The 18,018-nt window shown below is 44.7% G+C and overlaps 1 protein-coding gene across 1 annotated transcript; it reads left to right on the top strand.

Moving 5' to 3' along the window:
* Positions 1 to 697: 697 nt before the first annotated feature.
* Positions 698 to 16,615, top strand: CBLC (Cbl proto-oncogene C). Its single transcript, XM_083369394.1, has 11 exons — positions 698 to 1,104; positions 4,634 to 4,781; positions 6,713 to 6,869; positions 8,893 to 9,014; positions 9,652 to 9,789; positions 10,578 to 10,665; positions 11,674 to 11,805; positions 12,998 to 13,180; positions 14,220 to 14,336; positions 14,990 to 15,154; positions 15,546 to 16,615. Exons 3-11 carry the CDS (start codon positions 6,780 to 6,782, stop codon positions 15,555 to 15,557), a joined length of 1,047 nt encoding a protein of 348 aa, XP_083225520.1. The 5' UTR covers positions 698 to 1,104; positions 4,634 to 4,781; positions 6,713 to 6,779; the 3' UTR covers positions 15,558 to 16,615.
* The last annotated feature ends 1,403 nt before the right edge of the window (positions 16,616 to 18,018 follow it).

Raw genomic sequence — 18,018 nt, forward strand, 5'->3', positions numbered from 1 at the left:
ACTACAACAGAGTTTTTTGGTCAAGCCACTGGTTTCTTTCGTGCCATGAATCACCTCCTACTTCACTTGACTTGGCCCAAATAGAGCAGGATGGAAAAAAGAAAAAGAAAAAAACAACTCAGCCACTCTTAAGAGTGGCAGTGCAACAAACGGCACATAGACACTGATTAAAATCTACTGAAAGGGCTTTCAAATGGGAAATGTGACTTTTTTTTTTCCAGGCCTTGACCTGCTCTGGGGATGAAACGCCAGGAGAAACCTCTGTCCAAGGTTGCTAGCCTCCAGACTTCCCCCTTCTCAGGACCAGGAGTGTTGTATTAATTGTTTTTATTTTGAGATTTGTCTAGCGCTGGCATCCCCCACCCACCCCCGTCCCCGGTTCCCAAAGCTGAACTGGCAGACGGGACCCACTGCCTGCCTTGAAGCAGCCCGACCAGCCTGACTCTTCCTTCCTTCTCTGCAAGCATCGACACGTCCACCCCAACTGCTGACTTCAGCCCCTGCTTTGTGGCCGGTGTGTGTTGTCGGGACTCTGATGCTCTGAAGTCGTTTATTATTTCCTCTTACGTTCTCTCCCTCCTCTTCACCCCTCCATCGCCTTTGTCACCGTGATCCTCCAGTTCCCTCCCGCCCTCCCTCCTTTCTTTCTTTCGAGCTGGTTGGGCTCCTTCCTGGCACGCACAGCAGTGCCCTCGCCAACCTCCAGGCTGGCAGCAGGAAACTGGCAAGCTCCCGCCTTCCTTCGCTCACCTGGGAATTCCAGATGGCAATGGCACCTGGGCCAGCTTGGATGCCTCGCCGGACGGGAGCCCAACGTTCCTTGGAGAAAGCCTTCCAGGGGTTAACCAAGCTGCAACAGCTGGTGTGCCAACCTCAGATGGGACTTCGGAATAGCCCACCTCACCTGCCCTCCCTCCTGCCCCGGATTTACCACCACTTGAGGGTTATTCGGGAGCACTACGCGACAGGTTTGGCCCAGCTCTGGGAATCCGAATTCTTTCGGATCTTCCTCCTGAATCTGCTGGAAAAGATCAAGCAAGCCATGCGGCTGTTCAAAAGAGGGAAAGACAAGGAGGAGATTTTTCAGGAAGGCTCGGCTGCCAGGTAAAGAAGACTCGTTTTATTTGCATTGCATTTTTTTTTAAAAAAAATCCAGGATCTTTCTTTATGGCTTTTATGTTTTGGCGTGCATCTGCATCCATGTCTGGAAGCCGCTTAGAGTCGCCTTTGACCACCTCTAAAAAAAAATAGTTTTAAAATATTAAAATGACACCCTTTCAATTAGTTACAGTATACAAATATTGCTTATTTATTCGTTGATTTATTCAATCAACAAACAATAATGATACTTTGCAGTTAATTGAAAGGGTGTAGTTTTAATATTTGGATTATCTTTTTTACTCATTTTATCATTTGTAAGCCTCCCAGATTCACCTTAGAGGGAAGCTGGGCAGCATAAAAAATTAATAAACAAAAATAAATATATACCTGTTTCCTCAAGCACTCGCTTAATAATTCTTCAGCCCATTGTTAGGATTTGAATTATGAAGTGTTCCCCAGTCTTGGTGAATCTAATTGTAGATGTAGTAGTAGTAGCAAATAATAATAATAATAATAATAATAATAATAATAATAATAATAATAATAATAATAATAATAATAATAATAATAATAGAAACAGATGAAATATGTGATGTTAAACTGTTATGGCAGACATCTGCAAGGAAACAGATTGGAGAGAACTTGAAAAATAAAGTTTAGGGTCTGTATTACAACTGCAAAATTAAAAAAAAACCTTATAGAGATGGATAACAATCATGCAAAACTAATAAAAAGAACAAGTCTAATTAAAGATCTGCCTAAATATTCTTTGTGGCCTAGCCTGAGTGATGCTACCTAAGATGGGCAGCCAAATAAATCTTTTAAATACATACATATCCAAGTCCAGCAGAACCAAGGAGAGGAAAAAAGAAATCTATTGGCCAAAATATAAATGTAGCTTAAAAAGAAAAAAAAAATTTATATAATCATTTATTTTATTTCCATTTCACTTTTTAAAATGCAGGATCTCTCTTTATCGCTTTAATGTTTTGACGTGCATTGACATCAATGTTTGCAAGCCGCGTAGAGTCGCTTTTGGCGAACTCTAAAAAAATAGTTTTAAAATATTAAAACTATCCATTTTCAATTAGCTACAGTATATAATTATTGTTTATTCATTCATTTAAATGTAGCTAATGAAGATGAGGGAAAATGAAGGGGACAGCAAGGCAAATTTCAAAGTGAAGAGTGAAAGAAAATAGAAATAGAAAAAAATAAATATATATTATGTCCTAATAAAGTAGAATAACTCCAGTATCATCATAACCCATCATCATCATAACTCAGTATCTCCATCCAGGGAAAAATGGATAACAAATCTTTGTTTTGCACTAATGTGCAGTGCTTCTCAAAGTCAGCGACTTGAAGATGTACGGACTTCAACTCCCAGAATTCCCTCTTCTGCTGGGGAATTCTTGGAGTTGAAATCCACCCCTATTATAATTGCCAAGGTTGAAAAACACTACCCTAGACTGCCTTTCCAACAGAGAACTGTAAAATGGAGAAGGCTGGACAGCCATTTGTCCAGAATTGTACAGGGTAATAATAATAATAAAGTTGGAAGGGACCTTGGAGGTTATCTAGTCCAACCCCATGCTCAGGCAGGAAACCCTATACCATTTCAAACAAATGGCTTTCCACTCTCTTCTTAAAAACTTCCAGTGTTGGAGCATTCACCGCTTCTGGAGGCAGGTTGTTCCACTGGTTAATTGTTCTAACTCTCAGGAAATTTCTCCTTAGTTCCAGGTTGCTTCTCTCCTTGATTAGTTAAAGGATTGAGCAGCGGGTTGGTCTAGAAGACCTCCAAGGTCCCTTCCAACTCTGTTATTCAGTCACTTTGGCCCCATATCCAGCGTAAAAATTATAGCTCAGTAACATAGGCATTGTGAAACGCTGGAGAAGAAGGCATGTTCTGTTTCTCCTTTATCAATGGTGATATGGTAGTTTGATAACCAGCCTCTCCTCTCGTCCCTTGGGCCCCCTCAGATAAAAAGCTAAATTCACAGGTGCCAGAGAGAGAAACCAGGCTGGGTTTTTGGGTGGGGGGGAAAAGGGAGTGCCAGCTTATCAAATTACCTTTGGCACCCTCTAGGTCTGCACTGAGTAATTAACCTGCCTCAAAATATGTAATTTTCTCTTTATACAGTAGCAGAACTATTTGCTCTTTGCAAAATTAAGAGTAAAGGTAGCTGTGTTTGAATCAGGTCAGTTGGCCCAGTTGTTATTTATTACTCTCCCAATCCTTGTCTGGCTTCCCACATCAGGCTAAGCCATGGTTTATTAAGGGGGTGGCTGCAAGGGGCAGGGGGTCTGAAAACCAGGCCACACCGTAGCAGCCGCCATCTCGGCTTATTTGACCTTCCCACAGCATCAACCCCACTGACACTCCTGCTTTGCTTAACCCTAGATTTCTGACTAAGGCAGTGGTAGGTAACCTTGGCTCTTTTATGACTCGTGGACTTCAACTCCCAGAATTCCTGAGCCGGCCTGGCTCAGCTTGGAAACCTCTCCCTTTTCCCTCAGCATGGCTGGCTCAGGAATTCTGGGAGTTGAAGTCCACGAGTCGTAAAAAGAGCCAAGGTTGCCTACCCCTGGACTAAGGCATGGATCCCTGGGTCCCGTCATTGAGCTAAGCCACAAAGAGTTTACAAACCAACAATGTTTGCTTTCACCAACAGTTTGAGTCAACAGGAAACAGGACAGGGAGGATGTCTGTGTGGTCTTCTTGTCAGGCTTCTTTGGACAAGCCGATTCTTTGGCTTTTCAGTCTCAAACTATGATTTTGAATATAATATAAATATTCTGTATTAAATATAATATAATAAATATAATATAATAAATATAATATAATATAATAATATAATATAATATAATATAATATAATATAATATAATATAATATAATATAATATAATATAATATAATATAATATAATATAATATAATATAATATATATAATATAATATAATATAATATAATATAATATAATATAATATAATATAATATAATATAATATAATATAATATAATATAATATAATATAATATAATAATATAATGTAATATAATATAATATAATATAATATAATATAATATAATATAATAATATAATATAATAATATAATATAATATAATATAATATAATATAATATAATATAATATAATATAATATAATATAATATAATATAATATAATATAATATTAATATAAGTGCTCCCCTTGTTTTTCTTGTTTCAAACGGTTGCAAGAGAAAGAAATTGGGGTTGCATGCTGCCCACTTCTGGATAAATCAGATGAGGATGGTCAAGCGTATGATACGTTTACCCTGTCTGTAAAATGGATCTTTTTAACAGTTGATTCCTGCAACCGTTCCTCATGTCTTAGCCTCCAGTCCCCTGATCGTCTTTGTTGCTCTTCTCTGAACTCTTTCTAGGGTCTCAACCTATTTTTTTATATTGTGGTGACCAGAACTGGATCCAGTCTTCCAAGTGTGGTATTAACATTAATTCAACTTTTCCTTCACTTCTGCTTGCAGGAGGAATCTAACCAAGCTTTCCCTGATCTTCAGTCACATGTTGGCTGAACTACAAGCCGTGTTTCCCAACAGGGAGGACCAAGGCAGCACGTACCAGCTGAGCAAGCAAGAGGCCCAGGTTTTCTGGAGGGGGCACCTGGAGGGAACGGTGAGCACCCGAAACCAGTTTTACAAGACCTTGGCAACTCCTTCCCAGGAGATGAGATTGTTTCCACCAATAGTACAGAAAGTCCTTGACTTACGACCACATAAGTTGAGCCCAAAATTTCTGCTGCTCGGCAAGACACTTGTGAAGTTAGTTCTGGCCCATTTTACGACCTTTTTGGCCACGGTTCTTAGTGCATTGCTGCCCTTGTTAAGTGAGTAACACAGTTGTTAAGCGGGTCTGGCTTCCCCACTGACTTTGCTTGGAAGAAGGTCGCCAAAGGGGATCACGTGACCTCAGGATGCTGCGACGGTCATAAATATGAGTCAGTTGCCAAGCGTCCGAATTTTGATCACCTGACTGTGGTTGTAAGTCTGAAAAATAGTCCTGAGTGGCTTTTTTTGGTGCTGTGGTAACTTTGAACAGTCACTAAACGAATTGTTGTAAGTGGAGGATTTAGGATCGTAAGCCCCCCAGAGTTATCTTGTAGTAAGATGAGCGGTTGATAGATTTTATAAATGAATAAATAAACGTTATTCACACAGTTTTTGAGGTGAGCTTTCATGATGCTTGGTCTTTTTTCTGGAAAAACTTTCAATTCGCCCCAGTTCTATCGGGATTGGGAAAAGCCACACAAAATCATTTCAACAAACCTTTAAAAGTCCAAATTGATTTGGATTCTCTCTTGATTAACGAGCACGATTGAGTATTGTTGTTCTTCGGCTTGGATTGGATTCTAAGTGCATTTTCTGTTGATGTTTTATGATGCTACGGTTGGTGATAGCCACTACTTTATAATCCTGTTTATCTAGAATCGATAGGATTGAAGCCTCTTGGAGTTGACGTTGGATGGAAAGGGCCTATCAGCCTAGAAAAATAAAACATAAATAAGTTATTACCTTTTCATAAATCCTTGCGAGGCACTCTGTATGTGTGTGTGTGCGCGTGCACGTGTCGACCATAACAAGAAAGAGCATCAACCTTTGAACTGAAAAGGTTTAATGACCTTGGGAATGGAAGATCTATAAAGAGATCTACATATCACTTTCTTGGACGTTTTTCAGACTTCTCTCTGCACAGTTCTTCACGGGATGCTGAAACATGCATAAATACCACTTCAGTCCACTTCACAATTCCTCCTGGTCCCACTCTCGGTTTGCCATACAAACAGAATAATAGAGTTGGAAGGGACCTTTGGAGGCCATCTAGTCCAACCTCCTGCTCAAGCAGGAAACCCTGTATGATGTCAGACAAATGGCTGTCCAATGTCTTCTTAAAAACTTCCAGTGTTGGAGAACCCACAGCTTCTGGAGGCAAGTCGTTCCACTGATTAATTGTTCTAACTGTCAGGAAATTTCTCCTTAGTTCTAGGCTGCTTCCCTCCTTGATGAGTTTCCATCCGTTGTTTCTTGTCCTGCCTTCAGGTGCTTTGCAGAATAGCTTGAAACCCACCTCCCACCTTTTCTTTGTGGCAGCCCCTCAAATTTTGGAACACTGCTATCATGTCACCCCTAGTCCTTCTTTTCATTAAGCTAGACCAGGGGTAGGCAACCTCGGCTCTTTTATGACTCATGGACTTCAGCTATGCTGACTCAGGAATTCTGGGAGTCGAAGTCCATGAGTCATAAAAGAGCCAAGGTTGCCTACCCCTGAGCTAGACATTCCCAGTTCCTGCAACTGTTCTTCATACATTTTAGCCTCCAGTCCCCTAATCATCTTTGTTGCTCTTCTCTGCACTCTTCCTGGAGTCTCAACCTCTTTTTTACATCGTGGTGACCAAAACTGGATGCCGTATTCCAAGTGTGGCCTTACCAAGGCATTGTAAAGCGGCGTTAACACTTCACGTGATCTTGATTCTATTCCTCTGTTAATGCAGCTTAGGACTGGGTTGGCTTTTTTGGCAGCTGTAACCTTTCATTCTTTCTTCTCCGTAGGAGCCTGGTTTCCTGGTCTGAATTTCAAAAAGGTCTCCAGCAGGTTCATTCAGTAGATTCTGGTCCGATGGCCGTTGCTCTGAAGTCCACCATTGACCTGACCTGCAGTGGCCACATCTCCGTATTTGAATTTGACATCTTCACTCGTCTATTCCAGGTAGGTCATGGGAAGCTATTTATTTAATTATATTCATTTAACTTTTCTTTCATCCCACCTTTATTATTTTTTATAATAAACATAACCTGATACACCTTCCTCCTCCTATTTTCCCCACAACAACAACCCTGTAAGGTGGGCCAAGCTGAGAGAGAAGGACTGGCTCAAGGTCATCCAGCCAGCTTTCATGCCTAAGGTGGGACTAGAACTCACAGTCTCCTGGTGATTGGCCCAAAGTCCCCCCCAGCCGGCTTTCATGCCTAAGGTGGGACTAGAACTCACAGTCTCCTGGTGATTGGCCCAAAGTCCCCCCCAGCCGGCTTTCATGCCTAAGGTAGGACTAGAACTCACAGTCTCCTGGTGATTGGCCCAAAGTCCCCCCCAGCCGGCTTTCATGCCTAAGGTAGGACTAGAACTCACAGTCTCCTGGTGATTGGCCCAAAGTCCCCCCCCAAGCTGGCTTTCATGTCTAAGGTGGGACTAGAACTCACAGTCTCCTAGTTTGTAGCTTGGTGCCTTCACCACCAAACCAAGCCATGTTTATATTTAACACTGACAATGAAACATGGCATACATGGAAAATTATCCAACTGTTTGAAACAAGAAGAAATGGAGACAAATTTAGGAGCAAGCGAGCTGAATTGGGGGTGAAGACAGCAGCCTTGTCAATCCTTGTTGTTGTTTCTCTCTCTTCTCTCTTGCCCATCAGTCGAGAGAGCTGTTGACCACGGGCAGGATGTGGCTTCATAAAGTCCACCCTCCTAGGCTGACAGGGTGGGTGGAAAGTGAGGGTCAATACCTCAAACCCGGAGCGGCAAAGTTTCCATTACTGAAAGAGGAAAAACAAGCTTGCATGCTGCAAACGTGTGGGTTGAAAATTGAGATGCTCAATAAACAGCTCTTCCTGGCTCAAGACACCAAAGTAAAACCGCAAGAAAGTGTGTCAAAGAACCGCCGGGTTCAAATCCGTGGCTTCATCGGAACTGACCCCTTTGCGGGGATTTCCAGAAAGACCCATCAAAGGGGAACAAAAGAGAGTGGGTCTCTGGGCCATCCTAACATCTCAGGGCCAAAGGAATAGAGGCAACGTTTCCAGCCGAGCGGTTGTGGGTGCAGGCTAGCAGAAGGGCAGGGCTGGCTGGGGGCGGAAAGCGGGAGGTCCAGAGGAAGTGGGCGCTCCCCCCACTCTTCAGCCACACAACCAATTGGTGGTACCACAGTGGAAAAAGTGGCGTTCTACCATCGTCTCCGGCTCTCTGAGTTTGCAGCACCTTGCCGTCGCCTCCAGGCGAGATGAGCAGTGTGTACCTTTAATAAATAAATGCATTTTACAAAGAGCTCCGAGTTTCAACACATCATAGGACGCACCCAGCCCTGGCAGGGAGGAGGAATCAAGGGAAAAGTTAATTTGGAGTCACTGCACAAGCACAAAAGAGCTTTTAGACTGATCCGGTTTGAGTTCCTTTGGAGCCTTCTCTAATTGTTCCCAGGAGTTGTTTGCCAGACTGGGAGATACCTCTGCAGCAGGGATCTCCAATCTTAACAACGTTAAGGCTTGTGGACTTCAATTCCCAGAATTCCCTAGCCAGCATGACTGGCTGAGGAATTCTGGGAGTTGAAGTCCACAAGTCCTGGCTGGCATGGCTGGCTGAGGAATCCTGGGAGTTGAAGTCCACAAGTGGCAAAGTGGCCATGGTTGGGGACCTCTGTTCTAGGCAGAACATTTTAAAGTAATTAGCTCAAATTCTGCACGTGTGGGTCCTGTTGTTCACACCTGCAACACTTCACAAAATGATCAACGTCGTCAGGCTCAAGCAGCTGTGTAGAATGAGAAAACTGTGAAGAGTAAACTGTGATTTATCTCAAGGCAAATTCTTTTTTTTAATGCTCTAAACTAGTCAGTTGATTCTCTTTTCCTTGCGACAAGCTGTTCGCTGTACAACATGAATCTGAATTTAAGATGGCATTTTCTATGATCTGCTTTGCTTCCCCGTCTAATTCATCTCCCATTTTCTCTTCATAGCCTTGGCCAACCCTGTTGAAGAACTGGACGTATCTAGCAGTAACACATCCAGGTTACATGGCGTTCCTCACCTATGACGAGGTGAAGGCACGGTTACAGGCATATGTCAACAAACCTGGCAGGTAAACTTTATGGATTTTATTAAACTGGGGAGGAGGGGGTTGAATCTCAAAAGAGCTGTTGTCTCAGGCCCCTGCTAGTTGATGAGACAATAAACTTTAATAGAATATTTTTTTAAAAAATCAATCTTTCTTGGAAGCACTGTAAAACTGCACAGAACTTGTTACAGGTAGTCCTCATTTAACGATGGACATGGGGACTCCAGTTTCCATTGTTCAGCAATGAGGTCATGAAGCACAATGTTACGTAGCCTCGCTGCTTAGCAACAGGAGTTTTGGCAGTCCCCAGTCAGCATCATTAAGCAAATCACTGTGGGTCATTGTGTGAGGGCTTCATGTGATCCGAACGTTCGATTTCCCGCCGGCTTCCCCATTGACATTTTGGGAAGCCAGCAGGGAAGATTGCAAATTGTGATCATGTGACCTGGGCTGGGGAATTCTGGGAGTCTAAATATCTTTAAGTGGCCACGTTTGAGAACCACAGATTCTGCAGGAAGCTTGCCTTTTCCTAGATTAACCGCTGCCAACACTCGGGTTGAAACTGGCTTGGGTGCAAAGCATTCTTAATAGCCAGAGCTCCCCCTGTGGTCTCCGTACCACCCCAATTTCAGGTTCAGTTCTTGTTGTCTTTCTGCCCCAGTTACATTTTCCGGCTCAGTTGCACCCGGTTGGGCCAGTGGGCAATCGGCTACGTGACGGCGGATGGAGGCATCTTGCAAACCATCCCACAGAACAAGTCCCTCTTCCAGGCCTTGGTGGATGGACAGAAGGAAGGCTTGTGAGTATCCGAGATGCAAGTGGATGTAAGAGGATTATCCTTGATCAGAAATCCATAAGAGAGTCCTGATAGCTTTCCTCTGGATCAACTAAATGGGCAAAATCTCCGGAACGAAGAGTTTGAATTGTTCCCAATTTGGATTTATGGAGTAATGTAGCTCTAGAGTTCTCTTTTTCTATTTGTTAGAATTTTTTTTTATTCCGCCTTTATAACTTCATACGTAATTCAAAGTGGCAAATATACCTAGTACAGGTAGTCCGTCACTTACGACAATTCATTGAGTGACTGTTCAAAGGGACTTATGACCATTTTTCATACTTACACCTTTGCAGCATCATGTGATCAAAATGTAGACACTTGGCAACTGACTCATATTTATGACGGTTGCAATGTCCTGGGGTCCTGTGATCCCCTTTCCTGACCATGTGATGAACAAACTCAATGGGGAAGCCAGATTCAATTAACAACCGTGTCACTAACTTAACAACTTCAGTGATTCGCTTAATCACTGTGACAAGAAAGGTCCTTAAATGGGGCAAAATTCACTTCACAAATGTCTCACTTAGCAACAGAAACGTTGGGCTCAATTGTAGTCGTAAGTCGGCCTATACTCCTTCCTATTTTCCCCACAACAACAGCCCTGCGAGGTGAGCTGGGCTGAAAGAGAAACGGACTGGGCCAAAGGAAGCCAGCTAGGAATTCTGGGAGTTGAAGTCCACACACCTCAAAGCTGCTGACGTTGAAAAAGTGGTTTGAAAGGTATCTCTGTGCTCCATCTAATCCTGTAGCTACCTGTATCCGGATGGGAAAAACGTGAATCCGGATCTGGCAGAGTTGATGGAAGGCTCCGCTCGAAACCGAATTAAGGTCTCGCAAGTAAGTTAGTCCTTACAAGCCTGAAGGTGTTGTGTACATAAAGGTGTTACAGCTGGAATAGCTAAAAGTCGCACCCTCTTAGGAACCGTTCATGCCATAACCCTCAGGAGTTTTCCAGTTGATGATAAAAATATAGATAAATATAGATAAATAACAGAAAGAGGACATAGATGATAGATAGATAGATAGATAGATAGATAGATAGATAGATAGATAGATAGATAGATAGATAGATAGATAGATAGGATGGATAGTAAGAGAGAGAGAATGGATAGAGAAGATAGATGATAGATACTATTGATAGAAAGAGATAGATAGATAGATAGATAGATAGATAGATAGATAGATAGGTAGATAGATAGATAGATAGATAGATAGATAGATAGATAGATAGATAGATAGATAGATAGATAGATAGACACACAGACACACAGACATACAGACACACAGACAGAGATAGAAGTGGAAAGAAGAAAGAAAAGGGGAGAGAGAAAAGAACAGAAGAGAAAGGGGAGAGGTGAAGAGATTGGAGAGAAGAGAACACAGGGCAAAGTGAAAAGAAGAGAAAGGGAAGAGAAGAGAAGAAGAAGAAGAAGAACAGGGAAAGGGAAGAGAGAAGAGAACAAAGGGCAGAGAGGAGAGGAGGAGGAGAAGAGAATGAAAAAAAGAGGAAAGCAGTTTTCTTTTTTTAAAAAATTCCTCATTCTCACTTCAGTGGTACCTCGGTACTCAACTGCTTTGAAACTCTTCGAATTTGGTACTCAAAGCACTTTGACATGAAAATTTTGCCCCAGTACTTGTCGTTTGTTTAGTACTCAACGGGCAGACTAGCCCTTCTCGCTGTCGGCTGCCTTGTGTGACTCGCTATCTCCGCTCACTATTCCTGATGGGAAAAATCTGTTTGGTATTCCTTGCACCTCCCGGAAAACAATTAGGGATGAGTACCAAGGTACCTCTGTATTTTGACTCCGCTTTCACACCTTCGGCCTGCCTCTTCTTCCTCGACAGGAACAGTATGAGCTCTACAGCCAGGTGGAATCCACCTTCCAGCTTTGCAAAATCTGCGCCGAGAACAACAAGGATGTCCAGATTCGGCCCTGCGGGCATCTTCTCTGCCGGGAGTGCCTTAAGTCATGGCAGGTGATTCCCTGCCCTCTCTTTCCGTTTCGTTTCGTTTTTGTTTTTATTTTTATTTATTCAGAATCTTTTCATTAAGAGGATCCATGATATAAAATACAAATGAAAAGAAAAATTGTAGGGGAATAGGAAAAGTGGGGGGGAAGGGGGGGTAAGAGAAGCGAGGGATCAAGAGGAAAAGCGAAAAAAAGCACTGAGCTCCGACTTTTTCCAGTGCAGTCAAACACAGGCGGTCCTCGACTTACACCCATTCCACTTAGCGACTGAACAAAGTTACAGCGGTATTGAAAAAAGTGACTGATGACCAATTTCCCCACTTGTGACCGCTCCAGCATCCCCACGGTCACGTGATCAAAATTCGGCCATTTTGCAACTGACTCACACTTATGATGGTCGCAGAGTTCCGGGTTCATGTGATCCCCTTTTGTGACCCTCTGAATGGGGGAAGCCAGATGGACTTAACAACCATGTTATTAACTTAACAACTGCAGTCATTCACTTAACAACTGTGGCAAAAAAGGTCGTAAAATGGGCCAAAGCTGACTTATCCAATGTTTCACTTAGCAACAGAAATTCGTCTCCCAATTCTGGTGGTAAGTCAAGGACTGCCTACATTTAGCAAATAGTAGCCATTTCCATAGCAACAAGCTAATCAGCAAATCCCAAAATTAAGATTTAAATTTTTTCCATCTATCTCAAACACAAACTCTCTTTCTGGAGTTTCCAGTTTCAGGAGAACCCAGGAGGGAGGACTATTCCCACAAGCCAGTTTTCGTTGCGGGTTTGGGGGTTAAGAGGGCTCACTTGTGGTGGAAAGAACACGGAAGAAGTTCTGTTTCTTCAGACCCCTTCTCTTTCCTCCTTCCTTTCCCCCCTTGGGTGTTGGAGAGAGACCGGTGGAGCCAGAAGAAGGAGTCAAGTAGGGAATTAGTCTGGAATCTTTACATAGGCACAAGAGAGCAAGATTTGACCTCCCCCACCTTGAATGCTGTTGAATCTTCTCCAATCTGGCCCAGGAGCAAACTGCCAATCTGGGAAGATTCCTGTAAATAGGCATAAGCAATAGAGTAGCTAACTGAACTCTTCGTGTGAGGAGCTGTTTGTTCGTACCTGACACTGGGCGGACCTTGTTCCTGGTGCAGGGTTGCGTCATGGGGCGGCAAATCCTAACGGGACCCTCTCTGCTTCTTGCCAGCTTTCAAAATCCCCCACCTGCCCCTTTTGTCGCCAGACGATCTGGGGCCATGAAGAGGTGGAGGTCAGCCCTTACGGCTCCCAGGAGGGGAGCCCGACACCCAAGGACGAGAGCGACGAGGGGGACCTGGAAGACGTGGACATGGTGTTACAACAGCTGGTGCTCATGCGCCAGACTCAAGGGGTCAGTGCGAGATGAGACGGGCGAGCCTTGGGAAGGTTTTTGAGGGGCATCTCTGTTGCGTCCCAGGGGCACTGGGGAAGGGGAGGGGGTCAAAAGGTGGCAGCCAGGACCGCAGCATTGGAACCCTGCCCCTTTTAAGATACGTGATGCATAGTCCAGCCAGGTAACATAAGACGGAGTCTGAATGCATGTCCACCAGAGGCACCTTGATGTTTTTATCCCATCCTAGGTTGCAACCTCCTCAACACTCCATGTCGGTCTCCTTGTTTAATTTAATTTTATGTTATTAGTTTATACCCCACTTTTATCATTGTTATAAATAACTCAATGCATTGAACTTGTCTAATATTCCTTCCTTCTCCTCTTTTTACCCACAACAACCACCCGGTGAGGTGGGTGGGGCTGAGAAAGAGGGACAGGCCCAAATCCCCCCACTTGGCGTTCATAGCTGAGGTGAGACTACAACTCACCGTCTCCTGGTGATTGGACCAAAGTCACCCAGCCTGTTTTCATTCCAAAGGTGGGACTAGAACTCTCAAGTCACCTGGTGACTGGCCCTGAGTCACCCAGCCAGCTTTTTCATACCTAAGGCAGCGCTAGAGCTCTCCGTCGCCTGGTGATTGGTCCAAAGTCAGCCAGCCAGCTTTCATGCCTAAGGCAGCACTAGAACTCTCCGTCGCCTGGTGCTTGGTCCAAAGTCAGCCAGCCAGCTTTGATGCTTAAGGCAGCGCTAGAGCTCACTGCCTCCCAGTTTCTAGCCTGGTGACTTAGCCACTACTCCAAACTGGCTCTTTCTTTGCCTTGCCGGGGTTTTTTTTCCCCCTCTGTGGAAACAGAGACCCCCATCAATCGGCTGAACCGGTGGAGAAATTACTGAGATATTCCCTCCCCCTCCCCTTTTCTTTGACTGGCCCTGATCCATCAGAACGTTTTTCCTGGTTTGCCTGGACTGGGAGCGTGACAGCTTGCTTGTCCCTCTGGATGTTCAATCGGTGGGGAGAGAGGAATGAATCCCCCCTTTCTCCCTTTTCTACTCCAGACAGCGGATCCCGTTCCCTGTCCCGATCTAGACCCCATGTTGCAAACCCCTCCGGTACCCCCAAGACTAGACCTCCTGCAGCAGAAGACCCCAGCTCTTCCCCTCCCAGACTACCAGGTAAGTGAAATGAAGTACAGGGAGTCCTCAACTTACAACAGACCACTTAGTGACCATTGCAATAGCACTGGGGAAAAAGGGGGACTTATGACCATTTTTCACACTTAACGACCGTGGCAGCATCCCCCGCGGTCACATGATCAAAATTCAAACACCGTGCAAACACCGGCTCATATTTATGACGATTGCAGTGTTGCCCCTTACGACCTTCTGACGAGCAAAGTCCATGGGGAAGCCAGATTCCCTTAACAACCGTGTCACCAACTTAACACCTGCAGTGATTCCCTTAACAACGGTGGCAAGAAAGGTCACAAAAAGGGGCAAAAAAAAATTACTTGGCTTTGGGGCCCGGTTGTGGCCGTGAGTTGAGGACTACCTGCATTTTGTCATGGGACTAGGACCCCTGGGTGTCTAGAGCCAGGGGTAGGCCACCTTGGCTCTTTTATGACACGTGGACTTCAACTCCCAGAATTCCTGAGCCAGCCTGGCTCAGCTTGGAAACCTCTCCCTTTCCCCTCAGCACGGCTGGCTCAGGAATTCTGGGAGTTGAAGTCCACAAGTCATAAAAGAGCCAAGGTTGCCTATCCCTGGCTTGACGCTGATGCCAGGTATCTCCTCACCATGCCAATCCATTCCTTCTGGTGCCCATGTAGATCATGTCAGCTTCGACCCACTGGATCAGGGATCGCCCCTTGCCGAGCCTTCCTCAAGAAGACCCTCCGTCCATCACCTCATGGAGCAGCTCGGCAGCTTCTCCGTCTGAGAAGAGGCGACAGGAATCCCAGCCACTGAGTTGCTTGCAGACAGTCCAGGAGCCGGTAAGTAGACTACAATCTAGAACAGCGGGTCTCCAAACTTGGCAACTTTGTGGACTTCAACTCCCAGGATTCCTCAGCCAGCCATGCTCTCTCTCTCCCCCCCCATGCTGGCTAAGGGAATTCTACAGTTGAAGTCCCCAGATCTTGAAGGAGCCAGGTGTGGAGAGCCGCGATCTAGAACCAATTGGTTCTAGGTCCACCTTGAGATTTCAGAATTTTTATCCACCCATTTGTGGCGAAATTGTGGTGTCTATGGGCAGCCTGGGTCTTGCGTTGCAGCATTCAAAACTTCTTTTGCTAGTAGGAAAGGCACCAAGTGAGATGTTTTCTAACTTTTACCCAGCTAAATCCATTTCCATCTTCCTGAGTGGTGCGTTTTGTCCTCTTCTAGGGCCGTATCTGATGTGCGCTGTTCAGTTGGTGGAATCCAAAACCGCAGGGTGGGCTTCTAAGTCTAAGAGGCCCAATGCAACGGGGTCTACGCTGTCCTTCCACGTTGCCGAACGAAGGAGACGTTGGCTCACTCACAGTTCTGATGCTTCAGCCAGCTTGCCTCCCAACAGAGCAAAAGCAAAAACCCTTTGGGGGAGGACAGTCAGGATGTTTTTAGGAATGTTGTCATAACTTGTGTTGTTTTTTTTTTCCTGGATGGATTACCCTGATTTGATTATTCTGCCTGGAAATTCCCAACCATTGCTATCGGCAAACATCTCTCAGCCATCCCATTTCCCTGTTTTGGACAGTGACTGCAGGATCGGCATTCATGCATTACAGTTGTGGTAGTCGACCTTTTTCTTCACCATAAGCCCCCTTCAAATACCTTTTGTGGCCACGGCCACGGACCCCTAAGACTGAACTCAAGATTTAAATCATAACATTTCTTCAAAGCTTTGTGGACTCCCTGTGACGACATCGGGGCCCAGTGGTTAGAATGCAGTATTGCAAGATAATTCTGCCCACTGCCATCAGTTCGATCCTGACCGGCTCAAGGTTGACTCAGCCTTCCATCCTTCCGAGGTCGGTCAAATGAGGACCCCGCTTGCTGGGGGCAATGTGTAGACTCTCTAAACCGCTTATAGAGGGCTATAAAGCACTTTGAAGCAGTATATAATTCTAAGTGCTATTGCTATGGCCCACTAGGCCCCCTCTGACCATAGATTGGGAACCAGTGCATTATAGCATAATCGCCCTAGTCATTTTGGAAAGAGGGTTGTTGTTTTTTTTAACGACTTTTCTAACTTATTTCTCTTGAGGAAGATGTACACGTCTTCTTCAGCAGTACTGTACCGTCTTTTTCTGTTCAAAACCTTAGAAACAGTGGAGAAAGCAGGACTTTTAGAATTAAATCAAGTTGACTAGCCTTTTGGATCTGAATACTTGTCAATCCGTTTCCTCGGTTGAATGGAAAAAATGGTGAAACTGTCCACTAGGAGGCGCTCGTGTCTCAGGGAAAAAAAGCTAAACAGCCCTGGCTTTAGTTTTAGGTCAGGGTAGGCAACCTCGGCTCTTTTATGACTCATGGACTTCAACTCCCAGAATTCCTGAGTCGCTGACTCAGGAATTCTGGGAGTTGAAGTCCATGAGTCATAAAAGAGCCGAGGTTGCCTACACCTGGTTTAGGTGAAACAGGTTAAAAAAAAAAGGTGGATTTTTAGTTATATTTTTCTTACTGGCGGATGCGAATGCTGATATGCAGGTTCTGAGGTTTTGCTGGTAAAAATACAGGAAACTAGAAGTTGCCTTCAAGCTTTACGTTTTCATTCAGCTGAACAAAAAGACGGGCTCCTCTAAATGAGAGCAGCCCGAACGACAAGAAATCCTTGTATTTATTCTTTCTGGTTACATAAGCAAGCCATCCAGCAAAGCTGGCACGCGTACGATAAAGATTTCACCCAGTAAGTTTGGCATACTGTGAATAAGAGAGCAGACGTAGCAAACATGTTCCCTTTGGGGTGTTTCCCTAAAGATATGGTATGTTCTCGGGTGGGTTAGGACCTTGAGTATTTTCCTTGCTGGCCTTTCATGACCCTGCATCCAGGACTTTGCAAGAGCCCAGAGACTGTAGGGCCATCTGCACATTCACAATTGATATTTCCTATAGATAAAGGTAAAGGTTCCCCCGCACATGCGTGCTAGTCGTTTCCGACTCTAGGGGCCGGTGCTCATCTCCGTTTCAAAGCCGAAGAGCCAGCGCTTGTCCGAGGACGTCTCCGTGGTCATGTGGCCGGCATGACTAGACGCCAAAGGTGCACGGAACGCTGTTACCTTAGTGGTCCCTATTTTTCTACTTGCATTTTTACGTGCTTTCGAACTGCTAGGTTGGCAGAAGCTGGGATGAGTAACAGGCACTTGGGATTCGACCCGCCAAACTGCCGACCTTCTGATCGACAAGCTCAGCGTCCTAACCCACTGAGCCACCGCGTCCCTAATATTTCCTATACTGTCCCCTAATTCCGGGTCAACAATGCGACCTATGGTTTATTTATTTACAAAAAGCTCAAGGTGGCAAACCTCTCCCGCACATTTTCCTCCTATTTTCCCCACAAAAATATTTTCAAAGAAAATGCCAAGAAAGTCCAGTTACTTTTTTGGGGGACGGGGGCGGGGAGGGAAGCCTCTTTGGGACCACCTAGGCTTTTAAAGGAACTCCTCGACTTACAACCACAACTGAGCCCAAAATTTATGTCGCTAAGCAAGACACTCGTTAAATGAGCTTGGCCCCATTTTACGACCTTTCTTGCCACAGTCGTTAAGTGAAGCTGGCTTCCGTGCTGACACTGCTTGCCAGAAGGTTGCAAAAGCGGACCGGTTGACCTCAGGATGCTGCAACCGTCATTAGGTATGAACCAAATGAGTATGAGCAA

Source organism: Vipera ursinii (genome assembly GCF_947247035.1).
Source record: "Vipera ursinii genome assembly, chromosome: 9".
Lineage (NCBI taxonomy): Eukaryota > Metazoa > Chordata > Lepidosauria > Squamata > Viperidae > Vipera > Vipera ursinii.